The sequence below is a fragment of the Salvia splendens genome, chromosome 4, assembly GCF_004379255.2.
Source record: "Salvia splendens isolate huo1 chromosome 4, SspV2, whole genome shotgun sequence".
In the NCBI taxonomy this organism is placed as follows: domain Eukaryota; kingdom Viridiplantae; phylum Streptophyta; class Magnoliopsida; order Lamiales; family Lamiaceae; genus Salvia; species Salvia splendens.
This window is the reverse complement of record NC_056035.1, coordinates 30,489,101-30,508,029: the sequence shown is the minus strand read 5'-3', so window position 1 is coordinate 30,508,029 and position 18,929 is coordinate 30,489,101. Positions and strand designations below refer to the sequence as shown.

The window sequence follows — 18,929 nt, the reverse complement described above, 5'->3', positions numbered from 1 at the left end:
TGGTGGGATGGCATGAAGAGAAGCATAGCGTCGTTTGTAGAAAGATGTCTTGTCAGCAAGTGAAGGCTTTACATCAACAACCCTATGGGAAATTGCAACCTCTCCAGATTCCAGAATGGAAATGGGAGCACATTGCAATGGATTTTGTGACAGGATTGCCAAAATCCCAACAAGGAAATACTGTCATCTAGGTGATTATAGATCGCCTCGCCAAAAGTGCTCTTTTTATACCAATTCGGATCACATACGGATCAGACAAGTTGGCACAAATCTATGTGCAAGAGATCATACGCTTACATGGCGTACCAGTAACGTTCACTTCAGATCGAGACTCAAATTTAACTTTGAGATTTTGGATAAGCCTGTAGCGAGAGCTAGGCACTCAGCTGAATTTCAGCACATCATTCCATCCACAGACGGACAGACAGTCCTAAAGGACCATTCAGACACTAGAGGATATGTTGAGAGCCTTAGTGCTCGACCGTGGAGTAAACTGGGAGCCAGTACTTCCACTTATAGAGTTTGCCTACAACGACAGTTACCAGGCAACCATCAATATGGCCCCATATGAAGCACTCTATGGGAAGAAATGTAGATCACCACTTTACTGGGATGAAGGTGGAGAGAGAAGAGTTCTCAGACCAGACTCCGTATAGGAATTGTTAGAAATCGTCAGACAGATCCGAGAGAGGATCAAAGAGGCTCAAGATAGACAGAAATCTTACGCAGATACTCGCAGAACCGAGTTACAGTTCAAAGCAGGAGACAAAGTCTTTCTGAAAGTATCCCCGTCGAAAGGGATGACTAGATTTGGCGTTTAGGGCAAGCTAAAACCGCGTTTCATCGGACCTTATGAGATCCTAGAAACAGTCGGCCCTGTGGCGTACAGATTAGCACTCCAACCAAGTTTCGGGAATGTACACAATGTGTTTCATGTATCGCAGTTGAGGAAATATGTGTTTGACCCCAAACACACATAGTACACCAAGAAGAAATGGTGTTAGAACCAGATTTGAGCTATGAAGAAAAAAAAACCAGAAGCAATTCTGGATAGAAAAGTAAAAGAATTGAAAAATAAAGTTATTATAATAGTGAAAGTCCTATGGAAGCACCACGGCCGCGAGGAGGCGACGTGGGAGCTTGAGGACCAGATGAAATATTTGTTAAGGGGGTAGAATGTAACAACCGAGATCTAATTTCTCGAGAATTATGAAATAAATGCTAGAAATTTAAAGAATGAAAATGAAAGAGTATTTTTTTTATTTCTTGAATAAGAGTATAAATACAAATTCCAAAATTTCAAGGCTAATAAATTACAAATGCTTGAAATTAAATATACACCAACTATCTTCGAGTTTACGTACACGTTGGAAAGAAGTTTTGGTCGAGCTACGCTATTACAACTCGAGACCCTAGCGAATATGTCGACCTCCATCACCGGGCCGTCTCGGCCCCAGCATTTCAGAAGAGCCGGGAGGGCGAGACCACGAGGGAAGACAGCCTCGGTAGCCAGTCTCCCGATCCTGCCTGTCACGACCGCCCTTACTAAGGATAGTGAAGACGGGGATAACGTGACTACGGGAGGGACTAAGGAGAGGGGAAGAAAAGGGGGACGCAATGAAAGACAACAATAAAGGACGACATTTAATATGAAAAACCCAATTAACTTCAAAAAGAAATATTTTAATTTATTGAAAAGTTAAGCAACGGATTTTAGTCTCAAGATACTTAATGTCATAAAACAGTATTAAATATTGCGGAAGACTTCTAGAAATTAATTTCAAACACGACGCATCCGGGAATTCCTAAAGCTCACTCAACATCCGCTGCAACATCCCGCTCAACATGCACATAGGGAAAACATATAAAGGGCTGAGTACTTGTTGTACTCAATGGGCTCATGCCGAAAACACTTTATAACAGTTATGTCATCCATACCAGTGAACTCGAGTTTTACATGTAGTTAAGAAATATCATCGAGAACACAAAAACATTTCATAGCCTGGCCAGGCAAACAATCTCCCCACTTTCTCAACAATCCAACAATCACATCATCTTTCCACAGTGCGACGAAAGTATGGCCACACTATTCGCCCACGAAGCCGGCCGACTAGCAAGGATGGCTCCCGATTCCACCAATGTACACAGCCTGATAGGGTTTGCGGCCCTACTCAGACCCGAATTCGTTTCACACACAGCCATATAGCCTAACGGAGCAAGCTCAGACGAACTAAGCATCAGGCAACAATCTCAACATCAAAAACAGTCATGGCATGACATAACACTTTAAACCACCCTTATAGCTCCAACATCATAATTTGAAACGTAAAATGAGTTTAGTAAAAGAAAGCCCACCTCCCTTACTTATACCACACAAATCACAACTTTAACGCCACCCTTTGCTCTTGGTACCCACGTACGTACAACCACCCTTGCCAAAATCACCACATAATCAGGTTTTTCCATCATTACAATTATCATGCATGTCCTATCGTTCCTCTCATCGTTTTCTTAGATTGCCCATCCCAAACGTTCATCAACAAAATGAAGCGAACACTCAAGCATACATCAACGTGTAACACATAGCCACATCATAGGATACGTTTCTTATTCACACATGTATCATGTATTCATTCAAAACTTGACAACCAAGATTATTTCAACAAGACAGAAATCTGGCAGAACAACGCAGTCGTTTTGCAAAAATCATTAAAATTCCATACGATATCATTTGAAGCTTAAATTTGGTAACCACGCAGTAGACACATCAAGGTTCTTCCAGTTAAAATTTCATACCAAAATCACATCTTTAGGTCGGTCAAATCAAAAACGAAACTCACTGGACGAGAATACAGATTCTGGCAGAACTGCGCAGTTCAATTAGAAAATTCTTTAAACATTCATCTTTCATCAAAAGAGGCTGAAATTTTGACACAACGCAGAAGACACTTAAAATTTCACTCAGTTAAAATATCGTGCCAAAATAAGATCGTTTGGTTGGTCAAACACGCGTCGGAACCTACTGCCCGAACACTACAGAAATCATGCTCCACATTCACAAACTAGGGTTTTTCTACCCTTCATCCACACACATATTCATGCTTTCAACACATATTCATGCTTTCAACACATATTCATGCTTCAAAAATAACATCACAACCTTGATTTCATATTCACAATAACATTCACTAATGAATCATCCACAAATTCACATACACATACTTTCTCATGCAAACACCATTCCCAACCGATTAATTTTTAGATCTACGATTCCTACACTTACCATATGCATGAGGGAGTCAAGAAACATGGATTCAATGGTAAAGGTGAGAAAGATGATTCAAGTATACCTTGCTCTTGTAAAAAAAATGATCGGTAGGAATGTCGAATGGTGCGATTCTTCGATAAATCTTGAGTATCCAACTCCAAAAAGATGCAAGAACAAGGGATTGGTGAAGAATTGGTGGAGAAGGAAAGGGGGAGGGAAAAACCGTGTGGGAGAGAGGAGAGAGAGAGAGTGGCGTGAATAAGGGGACTAGGGTTAGGGTTTAGCTTATTTATTCTCTAGGTTTAATCCCACACTTAAATAAAATAATTATAATTGTGGAGGAATAAAATAAAGGTCAACGAATAAATCCCACAATTAAAAGGAAAATAGGCGTGTAGTATGTGGGGAGTAATTTTTGAAAAATGCTATTTAATTAGCATAAATATTTATTTGGTATTTACTTGGAGAGAAAAATACTCACAAAATAGGTAAGAAGATAGTGAGTATCCTATAATTAAGGTAACAAAATAAATAAGAATTTCCCCAAGCATGAAGGGGGGGTGCAATCACAGGGATTAGGCAAACGAAATATTTAAATCCTCAATTTAAAATAGGAATAGGATTTAAATTTGGTAATTTTTTTGTAGAAAAAGACTCCCACAAAATAGGTAACAGATAAATTAATTCCACAAGGTAACTGAAAGCAATAGGGGACAAAAATCATTTAGAATAAATTAGGGATAACTGGGTTTGGATTTAATTTGGATAAGTATCCGAAAACAATTAATTAAATCCAAGAAGGATATTATTAATTCCAATAATTTGAAGGGGCCGAAAATTTCAAATAAAAAGGCTAGAACAAAATGCATGATCTCATTTAATTAATTTCCCACGTTGGAAAATATAGTACATTATTCCACATAACTCACAGTAATTAAAACTCGCATCGCTAACTCAAACACATAGAAATTAAATTCCATGAAAGATATTCCTCATTCAACAACCACATTAATGAGAACAAAAGTCGCAAAATTTTCAGGGTGCTACACTGCCCAAGATGCAGATCAATTAGACAAAAATGTTGATAAGAGAGAGGGAGTTGGCAGCTCTCACCAAAGGGGGAAAAGGGAGACAATACCTTTTGAAAGATGGGAAATTGCTTGAGCTGAAGAAGCAATCCCAGCCAGCCTTTCACTCCATCAGTGAGCAGCTCGTACCTCCGCCAGATAAGCCTGCCATGGTCCAGAAATCAGCCACCCAATACCTGCTCATGTGTGCACCTGCAAAAGGGGATGGAAGTTCATAAACAAACCAAGTACTAGCCTCGCACATGAAGCCAAAAACAGTTAAAGTGCTGCAGAGTGCAGCAACCACTATAAACTCATGAGTACACCCCATAAGCCACCAAAAGCCGTCAGAGAGACATCGGGGATACAGAATATATACCCTGCAAAGATGCAGAAAGGGCAACTGGCTTTCACAGCCTAGGACCCCTTTTCTCTGGCAGTGAATAACAACCATTTCTGCTTTCGGTTATGCACCCTCTATAAATACAGATGACCCACGATTTTACCCTCATTCACCACCACAAACCATCTCAAATCAGTGAAGCTAAGGAGTGAGAGAGGAGCTGGAACAGAGAGGGTTAGAGAGCTTGGAGTTTCCTAGAGCAGAAGTCCGGACAGTAACTCCATCAAGAGGTATTTCACCTCCATCCTCTCTCCCAATCGTTTCTCATAACATTATATAGAATTTTAAAAATACACGAACAAGTTCGACAAGGTTCTACCACCAACAACATTATGATAGGATGTCATTTGTTGCTTCCAAGTTAAATCGGTAGTAAGGCTCAGCTTCAAACCAATCTCACTCCAGTGAGTTCCATACGAGAAATAAGTAAATCCCAACCCGTGTACCTTGCGCAAATCCTAATATACATAATTGCTGCCTAAAGGCTTAACATAAATAACTAGAAGTTGAATGGAGAGGGACTTAGCTTCGTGATAGAGCCATCCGGAACGGGAGGCTGCGACGAGCAGTTGCCCTGCCCCGATCGCCACACAACGCTGAGCAGCTAGGAGTAACGTCGCGGCGGATCCCGAGAGAGGGAGCTGGAGACAGCAACGGCGGTGGCTGGAGGAGGCTGACCCGGCGTCGGCTACGCCGATTCGTCACCGTTTCTAGGCGAGAGGCTGTTCAGCAACAACGACGGAGGCGCGACGCCTTCTCCCCAACGAACTCCACCGAGTGAGGAAATCCGGCGGAGGGAGAGATGCCGGTGAACGGTGATAGCCGGTGGAGAGGAGCTATCGACAACGGATCAAGCCGGAGAGGAAAGGTGGCGCGAAAGAAAGATGAGGGAGGAAGAGATAGTTCCAATGGGAAGGGGGTAACGACGGTGCATGGTGGTGAACGGCCGGTGCAGCGGCGAATTTCGCCGAGGAAAATGGGAGAGGAGGCTAGGGTTTGCGATTTTGGTATCTCTCAATTTGGGGAGAAATGAAGGAAAAAGAGAAAGAGAGAGGGGGCGACGGATAGTTGGGCCACCCCTTTTAGTATTATTTTGGGCCAAGGAGTTCATAATTAAAAATAAAAGAGAAAAGAGTTGGGCTCTTTCTTAAGACCCGAAAGAAAAAGAATTATTTTAAAGCCTTGCCCAGTAAATGAATGGAAGAGAATTTCTTTAGTCACAGAAAGTATTTTTAAATACTTAGGATAATTCGGGATTCATTTTATATACCCGAAAAATTCGACCAGTTTCTGAATAAATTTAAATCACCGATTTAATTAAAGAATCTAGATTTCTAAATTTTACAAAGAAGAAAATAAAATAATAACCACACGCTTAGGCATGCATTCATGCAAGAGAAATAATTCCTTAAAGCCTAATTTAAGTATATTAATTTTGTAAAGGGACGTCGTCGCTCGACGAGTAATCTCAGGACAAAGAAAACACACGTTTTGCAAGAGTTTAAGCAATCGAGGTGGGCTTCTTGTCTTTCAGAACTTTATGTAAAAAAGCATGAATATTTTGAATGAGTTGTCACGCCCATTTTTTGATTTATGATTGCCTATCTGTTGGCTATGCCAACCAGTTAAATCGAATTCGGGTCCCAGTAGGGCCGCAAACCCTACTCGGACTAGTGTACACACAGGGACCGTGAGCTAGCGCCAGCGTTGGCCGGTCCAGTGACCGTAGGAATTTGGCCAAATTCCCGGTTCACACAGATTAGATATGGTATATCATGAGAAGTTTATATGACTGCACTCTATTATCAGAAAGAAATAACAGTTTTTAGTGACCGGGACTTGTTTTTAGAAAAAATCCCGTGTTCACTCAGTTTGGCTGACAGCTAAAAGAGAAAATATTTTCGGCATGAGCCACTGAGTGCATCAAGTACTCAGCCATGCATATTGTTTTCCTTAATGTGCAGGTAGATCGTTGTCAAGGCCGAGGAGGTGTTGGGACAGAAGACTAAGTAAGTAGGAAGATAGATGGTGTAGTATGTCTTCATACTTATTATATTTGTCTTGGTATTCTTCCGTTGCGCAAATTTAGAACTTGTTTTTAGCGAAGACAATTGTCCCATAATTACTCTGATTCAGTATGAATTGTACCCTCAACACATTTCTGACAATGTTTCCTTTGAATTAAGCATCTTATGATGAGTTGAGACAGTTTCAGTAAGATTTAGTCGCGATATAGCTACACTTTCTTTGACTAGGGAGATGTGGTCGTGACAAATTCGCCGGAATCGTCCCGGCATCGGTGGAGGTGATCACCGAAGGCTCCGCCTGCTGCAGCAGCCACTCGATCGTCTGGCCGTCCGATTTTGGAGATGTTGGGAATTGAAGAGAAGAAGGCTGTGGTGGCCGGCGGTCATGATTTGTTAATTTTAGAAGAATTAAAAAAAACATGTCATGTCATCACACACTTAGCATCCGCATTATCTTCCACATCAGACCATCAGCTTAAATACACACATCAGCACACTACTTAGCCGGAAAACCCGACTTGGGAAATCGAAGCACGGGAAAAACCAAATTGTTATGAAAGTTCATGACTTTAGAGATAATTTACTCTTATTATTAACACATGTAGTACTATTTTCGATATTTGTCACACCGAAAGTAGTAGTTGTGGCATGGGTGGTGGAAGTTGTGAGAGATACATGTGGACAAAGAGTGACAAATAATAAAAGAATGGTGACAATAACTAGAAATATACTCCCTCCGTCCGCAAATAGGAGCTTCGTTTTGCCATTTCGGTCCGTCCGCCAATAGGAGTCCCGATTCTCCTTACCATATTTAAATATAAAAACAACCCATACTTATTCACATAAATATAAAAAATACCATTAAAAAAGCCCCAAATTAATTCCCTAATTTCCTACCCCAATCCCCCATCTCTACCCTCATTTGCATGATTCACATTCTCTCTCTATCTCTCAGTCTCTCATTCTCCCCCTCTCTCGGGAAACCTAATCGCCCACCGCGCATGCCGCCTCCACTGCCTCCATCGCCCGCTGCATCCACTGCCTCCTATCAAAACCCTAATCGCTCGTCTTCTCCTCTCTCTGAAATGGAATACAATCCAAAACATTGCCCTAATCGGTCTGACGATGCAGTTTTGATTCATTAATCTGCGTTAGTGTCATGTTGTGTGCCTGATTTGTGAAATTAATTGTTGTATCAAGTGTGATATTTAAAGCTGATAATTTTGCGAAATTTTTTCTTGAAAAATCAGTTCTTGTGGCCTCTGCAGTGTTTGCTCTTTGATTCAAATTCGGTGTCGATTCATTAATCTTGTCTTTTGAAATCAATTTAAATCGGATTTGAAATTAAAGTTAAAATTTTGCAATGTGTGTTTAGCTAGAAATATGGTTCGGTTTTTTGGTGTTTAAATCTTTGTATTGTGACTGCAATTAGTGTGATTTGGTGATAAACAATTTGAAATTAAAAACAAGAATTCAAAAAATAAGAATTTGAAGTCAGAAATTTTTGGTATAAAAGCTGAATTTATAAATTAAACATTTTAAGTGGATCCCAAATTCCACTATCACACTCTATTTATTACACGCTCAAACATTTTCTTAAAACCCGCACTGTCCATAAATGAGACTTCTATTGTTGGACGGAAGGAGTATATGATATTGCAAAGTAACTTCAACACTGAATAATGTGTAATACTGAAAACAATTATAATCATATTTATATTTTCAGTGGTGTAGTTCAATTTATTTTTTCAGTGTGAGTTCGATTTGACTTGCCGAACAGTACTATCTTGTTTGATTCAAAATCTTATTTGGTCTTATGCATTTAAAAATTTTAGATTATGAAAGAATGTTACGTGCACACCACGGCTTTCATACAAAAGTCACAATTAGTGACCTCACATATATCCTTGATGGCACATATGATATTCATTCATATAGGATGACAAGGTCAGGACAAGAACTACCCATGGTTCAATCGGCCCTAGCATAATTCAAATTAGATTCCGGCCTATAATGTCTTTATGTGCTTGACTGTGATCCCAACGCAATCTCAATTTAATTCCAGTTTGAAGTCTTTCAGATGATCCAATAACAAATCTCTAATATGTAATCGGCAGTCAAGTAAGATGATTTACAAGGGGTGCGTGAAGGAAATCTATCTCCTCGCCGTGGTACTCTCTGCATTGAAAATAGTACACCCTGTACATGGCTCCGCCAAAGATCCCCGTGATCGAAACACCGTTGACGACGAAGAGACCGTACACCAGTAGATTAAGCCTCCCCCGATCACCCACAATCATCACAACAGAAAACAACAAGTTAGCCATGAACCCATCGAGCCTCCGCCCTCGAACAAGCTCCTCGGCTCTCTCCACCGCCACCGCCGTCTTCCACAGCCGGGACAACGGCCGCCACGCTCCAAACAACCACGGTGTAGAGGCGCAAAACGAAACACGCAAACAAAGCCGCTAGCCAAAGGGGATTCTTCGGATCGTACAAAACTTCAAAAACAGCCACAGCCGTTACGATCAGCCACATGTTTTTCTTGACTCACTGAAATACGAACAAGCAATTTAAATGCAAAATGTATATTTATGGTGATTCGAAGTTCGAATTATGAAAATTTTCACACCAATTAAATTATTAATTAAAGTTAACATGTTTCAAGCTACTTATACATAAATTGGATGGAATGTAATCAAATGCAACACTCTAAATATTGTACTAACTCCAAACTATGATCTAGACCGTTAAAAATATCAACAGATTACAAAATAATAACAACAGAAAATACCAACATAATGTCAACGGTTGACACCGTGTTGACATTGTACTGACATTGTGTTGACATCAAAATCTTGAAATTTTATACTGTGTTGACATTGTGTTGACGTTGTGTTGACAATATGTTAAAAAGTTTGGAGTTTGTATAATATATGAGATTTCATTTTATCACTACCCTATATTGGATTTATTTATTGTAAAAATGTTTCGAGTTAGCTAGACTGTAGATGCATAGCCCTACAACTACTACTATCCGATAGATAAAAGGAAATTTTTTTGTCACGTTATGTTTTTATTTTCATTTATGTTGTGTAATACTTCATCCGTTCCATCGAAAATAATCCACTTTTCTTTTTAGTTTATCACAATCCAGATGATCAATTGCTAAAAATGGAAACACTTTATCTTTACTTTATTCTCCATCTTACTTTATTTCTCCACTTAACACACAAAATAAAGTAGCATAAAATATCTTGCAGCTCAAGGTATGATTATCTTCTTTGGGACGAGGGAGTACACACATTTAGGTATAAAAGCAAATGAGTTTAAGTCTTATACATTGTAGACTGAGTAATGGAACATATCATCATCATTATCATCATAGTAGGCAATGGCGGAATTAAAATTACAGACTCTTGGGGCCTAAATTATTATTAACAGTTGCATTATTTTCTATATTTGTCACGCCGAAAGTAGCAGTTGCGGCATGGGTGGTGGAAGTTGTGAGAGATACAAATGGACAATGAGTGACAAATAATAATAAAAAAAATGGTGACAATAACTAGAGATACATATGATATTATCATTAATAGTAGCGTAGATACCAAATAATGAGAAATACCGAAAACAATTATAATCATATTTGTTTTTTGAAATAATCACAAAATTTAAAGCGACCCATGTAATGCCATATTCGTGTATATAATGCACATAAAATCAATAAAATCTATATTATCCACTTTTTTTATCTAAACGTTTGATATTTATTATGACGGACGGCGTATAAATAAATTGATAATCTGTATTCTCTTACTTTCATAGATGGAATGCTCTGCTCATTCTTGAAAGAATTACTCGGATCAACCAAAGTTTTAACTCGAACAAGCCGAGCGAAATTGCCCTTGAAATATCTAGCACCCCAAAATCGCCGTTTTCCCTCCGTCGCCATTAACTCCGATATCGAGATCTCTGTAGTTGAAGTACGCCGCCCTCGGCGAAGACGAAACATAAGGTGTCATGTACCTCTGAAGCCGCCTAATCCAATCTACATACCTCTCCGAATCTCCATCTCCATTCCAATACACCACCGGAGCAACCTCAAACAGATTCCCACCCCTATACGGAAACGGAAGCGCAGACTCTCCAATCTCCGGCATCCTCCCGCCGTACGGCATCAGCAGCACCGCCGCCGCCGCCGCCTCCGCCTCCAACAGCCGCCGCCACATTCCCTCAAGCCCCTTCACCGGCGTCGGCTTCTGCACGTAGTCCGACTTCGACTTGAAGCTCCTCACGCCGGGATCGCTTCTGTTGAGAAGAACCTCCCGTGATTCGATCGGGAATCCCGCGACGTACAGCGTCGACTGGATCCAGCTCATCTCCACGCAGTCCTCCCTTGCCAACCCTAGCTCAGGAAATTTGATTTGCAACAACATCAGTAGTCTGTCTGCCCGGCCAAGAAAGACCGAGAAGAAAGTAGCACGGATGGTCGTTTTGTTTGTCTCGTCTTGGGCGGGACTTATCAATGCTCCGATGAAGAGATCCCGGTCCAATTCCGGGGCCACATACTACCAGCGGTGAACGAGCTGAGTCGCATTCTGCGCCAGACTCCTCTGGATTCTGAAGACAGTGACTGTTTCTAGACATCCACCAGCTGCACTTTCCATGCCAGAATCACGCCGAAGCTGGCCCGGCCGCCGCCTCTGATTGCCCAGAACAGATCCTCGCTCATTGACTTTCGGTCAAGGGTTTGAACGCAGCGAGGCCGTGCTTCCTGCCGCTGAAGTGGCCGCAGACTCCGAGGGTTAGGCAGCTTCCAGCTGGGAATCTGAGGACCGGGCTTCGCTCGACTATCTTGTGATAGAGTGCGCCGACCGTGGCACCTGCTTGGACCCATGCGGTTTTTTTGACGACGTTGACCTTTATATCGGTGAGGTGGATTAGGTCGATGAGGAGAAAGGGGGGTTTTGCAACGTAAGATAGTCCTTCGACGTCATGGCCGCTGCTTCGGGTTCGGATTTGGAGGTCTGCGGCTGTGGCGCAGCTTATGATGGGTGGGATCTGAGACTCGAGTTTCGGGGTGATGATGAGTTGGGGTTTGGGGGTGGATTCGGAGATGAATCTTAGGTTTTGGATGGAGAATTGGAGGATTGGAATGTGGAGTTGTTTGGGGTGTAGATGAGATTGGAGATGGAGGAGAAGTTGTGGGATTTTTCCATTTTGAGAAATTTTTGAGTCATTTCTATTTATGATAACATTTTTCTCACTCTTACTTTATTCTCTCAACTTTATTAACTTTTGACTCTATTCTCTCTAATTTTTTTCTCACTTACTTTTTTTATCTATTTACTTAATACACTAAGCATATTTTTCTTAAACTCTGTGCCGAAGAATGTTGCTTCAATTACGAGGGAACAGATGGAGTAGAAACACTTTATTCTCACCTTCAACTTTTTTGTACATGTAATTGGTGAAGGTTCAAACCCCTAGTATTATAGGTAAGTTTTAAAAGTACTCCCTTTGTCCAATTAAAAATATCCACATTTCCTTTTTAATTTATCCTATTAATATCCACTTTCTATATTTGCTATTAAATCATTCCCTCTTCTCTTCTTATTAAAATATTCAATTATTTTTTCACTCTAGTTTATCACAAACAACTATTCCACCTAAAACTCCGTGCCACTCAAGAATGTGACCATTTTGAATGGGCGGAGGGAGTATTAGTTTTTGGTATGTTTGGATTTTTTATAAAAAAATAATACTTTTAAATATTACTTTTAATGTTCACTAACAGCTTCGAAAAAACCCCATCAATAATCCCCTTTTATAAAATAATAAAATTTGTTTATTTGAACTTACATCACTTTTTCGAATTTTTTCGATAAAACAATATGGGGTGTTACACGGACAATATCTCCATCGTACGCTTAGAGGAGCAATCTCACTCTGGTTTTCTCTAGTATGATGAGCCACGATATTGTACAAGAAACAAACAATACACTACGAATAAAACTAATGTAATAAAGCCAAACTCACACACATAAGAAGGGGATTTTTTTAAGGAGCTCACTTCATATTTGTTGCTCTACTAAAATAAGGGATGATTTTTTTTTTGATTTTTTATCAAATTTGGGAATCGTTTCGCTATAATTCCAAATTTCCTCCCTTCCTTCCGCCTACTCCACGCATCTGGTCCGGTCCTTGGATCCTCTCGAACCACCCGGTCGGGTGTTTCCCTCTTTGCTTGTCCAACACTCCTTCCCAGCTACATCCTTTGTCCTTGCTTCCGGACCTCAAACGACGTATGGCCGATGAATTTGGCGCGATGCACCATGTCAAACGAACGGGTTCACACAATTACATTGGATAAAATATTATTAGAAATTATTTTTTATTTGTTTTATCAAATTTTAATGTGTAACGCTATACTTAACATAATATCACCTTTTACTACTTCTCTTTCCGTTTATTTTCTCGAAATAGTTTATTTATTTAAACAAGCCAATTAAATCCAATAATCCACTAATTAAATGAAGCCATTTAATTAATTGATTTAATTTAATTACCAAACTCATTTATTAATTTTTAAAAGAGATTAATGGGTTAATTAAACAAAATGATAATTGGGGCCATTTCACTGAACTAATCTAATCTTATTCATATATGGATCCAAAATCAGCATCCACAATTAATTAACCAAACCAAACACAATTGGGCTAAATCTATTGAAATCTCATCTACCTTTGGAATAACAAGTATGCAAATATTTATTCGTTAAGCATAAATTGATTTTTATCGGTCATGTTACTAAATACTTCATCTGTTCCTTGTTAATAAAGACACTTCTTTTTTTTATATGAAAATTAAGAATAGTGTGTTAAACGAATAATGAATAGAGTAAAAGAAAGCGTTAGTTTTTACCATAAATTGAAATTGACTTTAGAATATTTTAAAATAGAAAAATGAGTCCGTCAATATGGAGTCAATATGGAATGAAGGGAGTAATTTAATTGTACATGCTAATTTATTCTCTTGTTTACATAGACGTAGGAAACTATTGGACAAGACATTAAACGTCACGGGTAGTAAATATGTGGACCAAATAAATTCGAAGGCTATTACATCAACGTTTGGGACATATATCTACACGGTATTTGAGACTTTTATTTCGCAAATTAGTTCTATCCCAACATTTGAAATGTAAAACCTGTATTTGAAATGATTCATCACAAGGTTTAAAATATCTTTAGTTGTTTGTTGATAATTATACATGTATTAATTTTTCAAAAATTTCCATAAGCAAAAGTCCAATTTCAGAAATCCAACAAAATTCTTGGTCCCAAACCTTATTCATTTTCATATATCTTCTAATTAACCAATTTTCCGCAAAAGTCCTTGACCTAAAAACATCCCATTAAAACCCTTTCTACACCCATCAAAATCATAAGTAAAGAAAAGTAGACAAAGAGAGGAGGACATCATCTTTCATAGGACATTCACCATATATATAATAAATTTTTTATTCCAAATAAAGTTACTAGTACATCATTTTCCAATAGGCCAGTATATATATCCCATCCATGTATTGAACAAGAAGTTATAGTAATAAAACATTGTAGGAAGAAAATGATCTATATATAAACAAGATGTTATTTTTTCCATCCTTGAAGCAAAATCAAACCCTGCAATATCATGACATAGTCATAATCAGTACTGTTAAATCTAATTAACCAAGTTAAATAAATTAGAGAGATTAAAAAGAAAATAGAAGCTAACCGGTTATATTCAATCCTGATCCTTCCTGCGGCAGGGTCCGCAATTTGGTTGAAAGCTTGCTCAGAGAGATCGATCTGGTCGGCCGCGCAACCCGGGCAGAGATCAACGATGGTCACAGTGATGGGGCCGTTGCGGCATGGCTGAGGCACCCCTTGGTTGGTGGGCCCGGTGCAATGGACAGTGTATCTATCCCCGCAGGCTGCACGATTGTTGAACAGCGCGGGATTTGCAGCTGCTACCATCGTACCTCTGTCTTCGAACTCGTAGCATGATGATGCTGCAGTTAATGAAGAGAGAGTAAAGTAAGACAGGGAAAAAAGTAGAGATGATGTTGTTTCTATTTTAGGAAACGTTTTATATTTAATTGGACAACGAAAAAAAGGAAAACGTTTAATTTTTAATGGGACATAATACGTAGAACTACAGACACGCCAATGGAGAAAAAGATAGAGAGTTTATATATAGGGTTGTGATATAAACAGAACTAATTGCTAGTGTTGAACTATCGAACCAAAATATAGTTCATTATTAGATAACATATAGTTGATTTTAAGATCATTTTAGTTCAATCTTTCTACAATGAAGTAAAACGATCGAATAATGAAGTACGTATAAAATGAAGTAAAATGATCTATTCATAAGTGTGTGATCTTACGGACTATCGGGCTGTAGTATGTTGCGGTTCCAGCGATGGCGGATGCCATGGAAACTATGCTAGCTGCAACAAGTGCTACCATTACTATTCTTGCAAAACCCATTTTTTGTTTGAGTTGTAGATGTGATCCTGATGAGGATTTTCAGCACGCCCCCGCACGTGTAGGCTCCACATCAGACTTCTACACGCGCAAACCACAAGATGAACATCGACTTAGACATGCTCCGATACCATGTTGAATGAGCCACTCATCTCCTTAAAAAGTCTTATAAGGAGGAGTGATTATACAATAATATATAGTATAATCACACGTTTCATAGTAGTGGAGCCGTTCCATATTAATTGAAAGGTCATGTGAAATAGTATCTTTTTACTAAAGTTTGTTATTTTAGTGAATACCCCATCCTTTCATGAAAAATCATCTTATTTTGCCATTTTGGGATTTCTACTTTCTATGAAAAATAGTCTCCTTTCAAATATGAAAACTTTTTGTCATACTTTAATCCCCTTTTTTCTTTCTCTCATACTGTATCTCATACCTCTTATTTTTTATTTCTTCTCATCCTTTATCTACTTTTTCTCTAATCTCTCTTATTCTATATATTTTCAGATTAAAAAAATATGTGCTGTTTATAAATAAGATTATTTTTTAATTAGTAGACAAAGTTATAATTATCTCTTTTAATTACAATAAGTAATAAGATAACACTAGTTTGTGTTGAAAAGTCATTTTTGAATGGTTGGTCAATTTAGATAAATGTCCTACGTACGAATCCAGAAGATTGGCGATCCTTCATTAGAGCGTCCACATCGGACAACCCCACTAGCCCCGCCCCTTTTTTTTTCCCACCGTCCTAGTTTATTTATCCGCGCCCACAAAAAACCTTATCCGCAGTTATTAGGTCACTTCCAATAGCCCCAAAATTTTTATCCACTTATCAATTAAAATTATCGGAATGTAAATAATTAGAAAACGAGGTAATTGGGACCGAATATTCGTTGTATTGGAAACGGTAAAATTATACAACGAACATTTAAACACAATATACATAAAAAACCGCCACCGTCTACTCGGTGGCGGAATCGGATTCCTCCTCCTCTTCTCCGCCGCCTCCCCCACTGCCGCCGGCCGCCCCAGTAAAACCCTCATTAGACAAGCCTAGCCGGCGCTGGATCTCCCCTATGAGTTTCCAGTATATACCCTTGATGACCGGGTCGGTTGCGGTCTTGTAGAAACGACAGTTGTCCTGCAGTTGTTTCAACAACTGCACATCTATGTTCTCCCTTAAGACCTAGTGGGGACCAGGGGCCATGGGTTGTGGTATAGGGGCGGGCTGCGGGATGAGCGATCCAGACGCGGCCGACGATAGGCGGGAGGAACTTCCAGCCACTCTAGCGCTTCAGATAGAGGCATGTTGTCCCGGAGGGCGTGGGCGCCTAGAGTGTGTAGTGGATGGCTCTTCGGTTTGCTCGTCGTTGAGGTCGAATAATTGCGAGCAGCTGTCGTTGTTGTAGTCCCCGGCTATGTTGTGTCTAGTACGCATCGCCCTAGGAGCTCCTGCCCGCTCTTGCGCACAGATGGCCCTGAATTTCGGACAGTGCTCAAGAACAAGATACTCCTCCCACATGGTGAGCTTCGGCCAGCCTTCCGTGTTGAATTGAGACATTGACAGCGTCTTCACGTCGGCTTCGCTTCGGCCACTCTCATCACTGAGCAGGTTGTTCTCGTATATGCTCGTGAACCGCTTGGTGGCATGCAGAATCCTAGCTGTTCCCCGCCACGCGGTCTGGCGCCTCGAGGTTTGAACTCGTTGTATGCCAACAGGATGCGCTTCCAAAAGCTCCCCTCAGTCTGATCGGTGCCCACTATGGGGTCCGATGTGAATGCATCTCATGCCCACGCAACAGCAAGGGACTCCACTTTGGTGTAGTGCACGGCTCGTCCACCCCCTGCCGCCGCCGCCGCTGCCCAAGCCGCCACCGCCACTGCCGCCGCCGCTGCCACCGCGGCTGCCGCCTCTTCCGCCGCCACTGCTTTCATCCGCCGCCACTGATCAGAGTGCATCTCGATCTACATCGGTTAAAGGAGATTGGCTGGAATGCAAATGGGTCTCCGGCCGCGGATGGTTAAGCGCGTCGAGGTTGGGTCTGTAATCTCCAAACGCCGAGCGGCTCAAATTCCTCTGAAAAGGTTGGGGCGTGGGGCTCGACCTCCACTGCTGAGATAGAGGAGGAGTTGGAATCGATCCCCACAGAAGGGGAGTTTGACTCTAACCCCACAGTTGGGAAGGATAGCCGCCATGTCCCGACGGCTGGGAAGGATAGCCGCCATATCCCAATTCGTCAGTGCCGGGTGATTCGTCGTCTCCACTGTGCATTCTAGAAGGGGACTCTTATTGTGTGTATGGAAATGTAACCTCAACATTTTCTTGTATAGACATGGCGAATGGGAGATTTCACGTGTGGATCAAGTTATATGGAAAGATAACTGAACCGGGTGGATCAGTTTGCAATAGTCGTTGCCACTTGATCAAGGCGCTCTCTCTTTCACGAAAACATTTATAACTCCCAAACATGCACTACTTTAACAGTAAAGCGGCAAGTACGGGGTCGATCCCACAGGGAAGCTGGTGCGTTGAGTGTGTGTTTAGTGAATAGGGTTCGACTACTGCCACGCTTTACATTGGGAGTTTTAACTACTGGATTAAGCTAGGTGGAATGTAAACTAACTACTGGACCAAGTTACTCATCATGCTGGAAAACAAGTAACGAACCAAGTAACCAACAGATTGAAATAAAGACTTAACTACCTAAACATGCTACGAAACTACAAACCACTTTGTCATTCAAAATAATGAACAAACACTCGATCAAGGATTTTAGAACTAAACTAAGCTAAAACAGTAAATAAGAATTCTGAAAGCAAACAACTTTGATTTTTATACTCAGAATTCTAAACAGTGCTGTGAACTTGCGAAATACAAACCAAGAATTGTTCTTTAACTACACAACAAAATGAAATTTAACTAAGCTAACAGATTCAGAAAATAAGAAAAGTGAATAAAGCCGAGAAATCCTCAGTCGGAAACTTGAGACGGCGCCGAACAGATATTGATTTCTCCTTCGCGCTCCATTCAGTAACTCTCCTTCTAACTGACCATTTCTACTATTTAACTAGGCTATTTTGGAACTGGGGAAGAACTTGGAACTTGGAACCAGGAACAGGTGGAAAACTAAACTAAAGGCGAGGAAAAGGAAGAAGAGATCTCACTATGGCGTTGCATCCTCTATTTATAGGCGCTTCACACAACCTCCAGCTATTATAACAACTTTGGCAGCGAATATTCGTCCTTGCTGGGATCGAGCGTCTCATCTGCTGATACGTGCCCTTCTTCTAGAATGTAATGGTTCTTCAATAACCGAATGAGGACTCGCCTTCGTCCTTGCGCGGCTTACTCACTGATACGTGTCCCCTTCTAGAATGTAGTCCTTGATAACTGATTGAGGATCGCTTTCCAGCGCATCAGCCTCATGTGTCTTCCTTCTAGAATGCAGTCGTCCCCCGGCTAACTACTTGATCACCACCTTGATCAACCCACCAAGTTTTGGCCTTTTTCCGCCTTCTGTGATCAGTTTGTCCTTGTTGCCTTTGGTCAAGCAGCATTCCTGCACAATTAACACTCGCTTTGCACGATAAACTGATCAAGTAGCCTATATTTTACCCCTAAAC

At 40.5% G+C, this 18,929-nt stretch overlaps 2 protein-coding genes across 2 annotated transcripts; both read right to left on the bottom strand.

Moving 5' to 3' along the window:
* Positions 1-10,679: 10,679 nt before the first annotated feature.
* On the bottom strand, positions 10,680-11,201 carry LOC121800951 (berberine bridge enzyme-like 13). The gene has a single exon (XM_042200439.1). The coding sequence runs from the start codon at positions 11,199-11,201 to the stop codon at positions 10,680-10,682; it is 522 nt and encodes a 173-aa protein (XP_042056373.1).
* A 3,141-nt stretch (positions 11,202-14,342) lies between these two features.
* On the bottom strand, positions 14,343-15,335 carry LOC121800379 (EG45-like domain containing protein). Its single transcript, XM_042199949.1, has 3 exons — positions 15,200-15,335; positions 14,545-14,821; positions 14,343-14,450 (listed from the first exon to the last, which is right to left on the bottom strand). Exons 1-3 carry the CDS (start codon positions 15,300-15,302, stop codon positions 14,444-14,446), a joined length of 387 nt encoding a protein of 128 aa, XP_042055883.1. The 5' UTR covers positions 15,303-15,335; the 3' UTR covers positions 14,343-14,443.
* Positions 15,336-18,929: the final 3,594 nt, after the last annotated feature.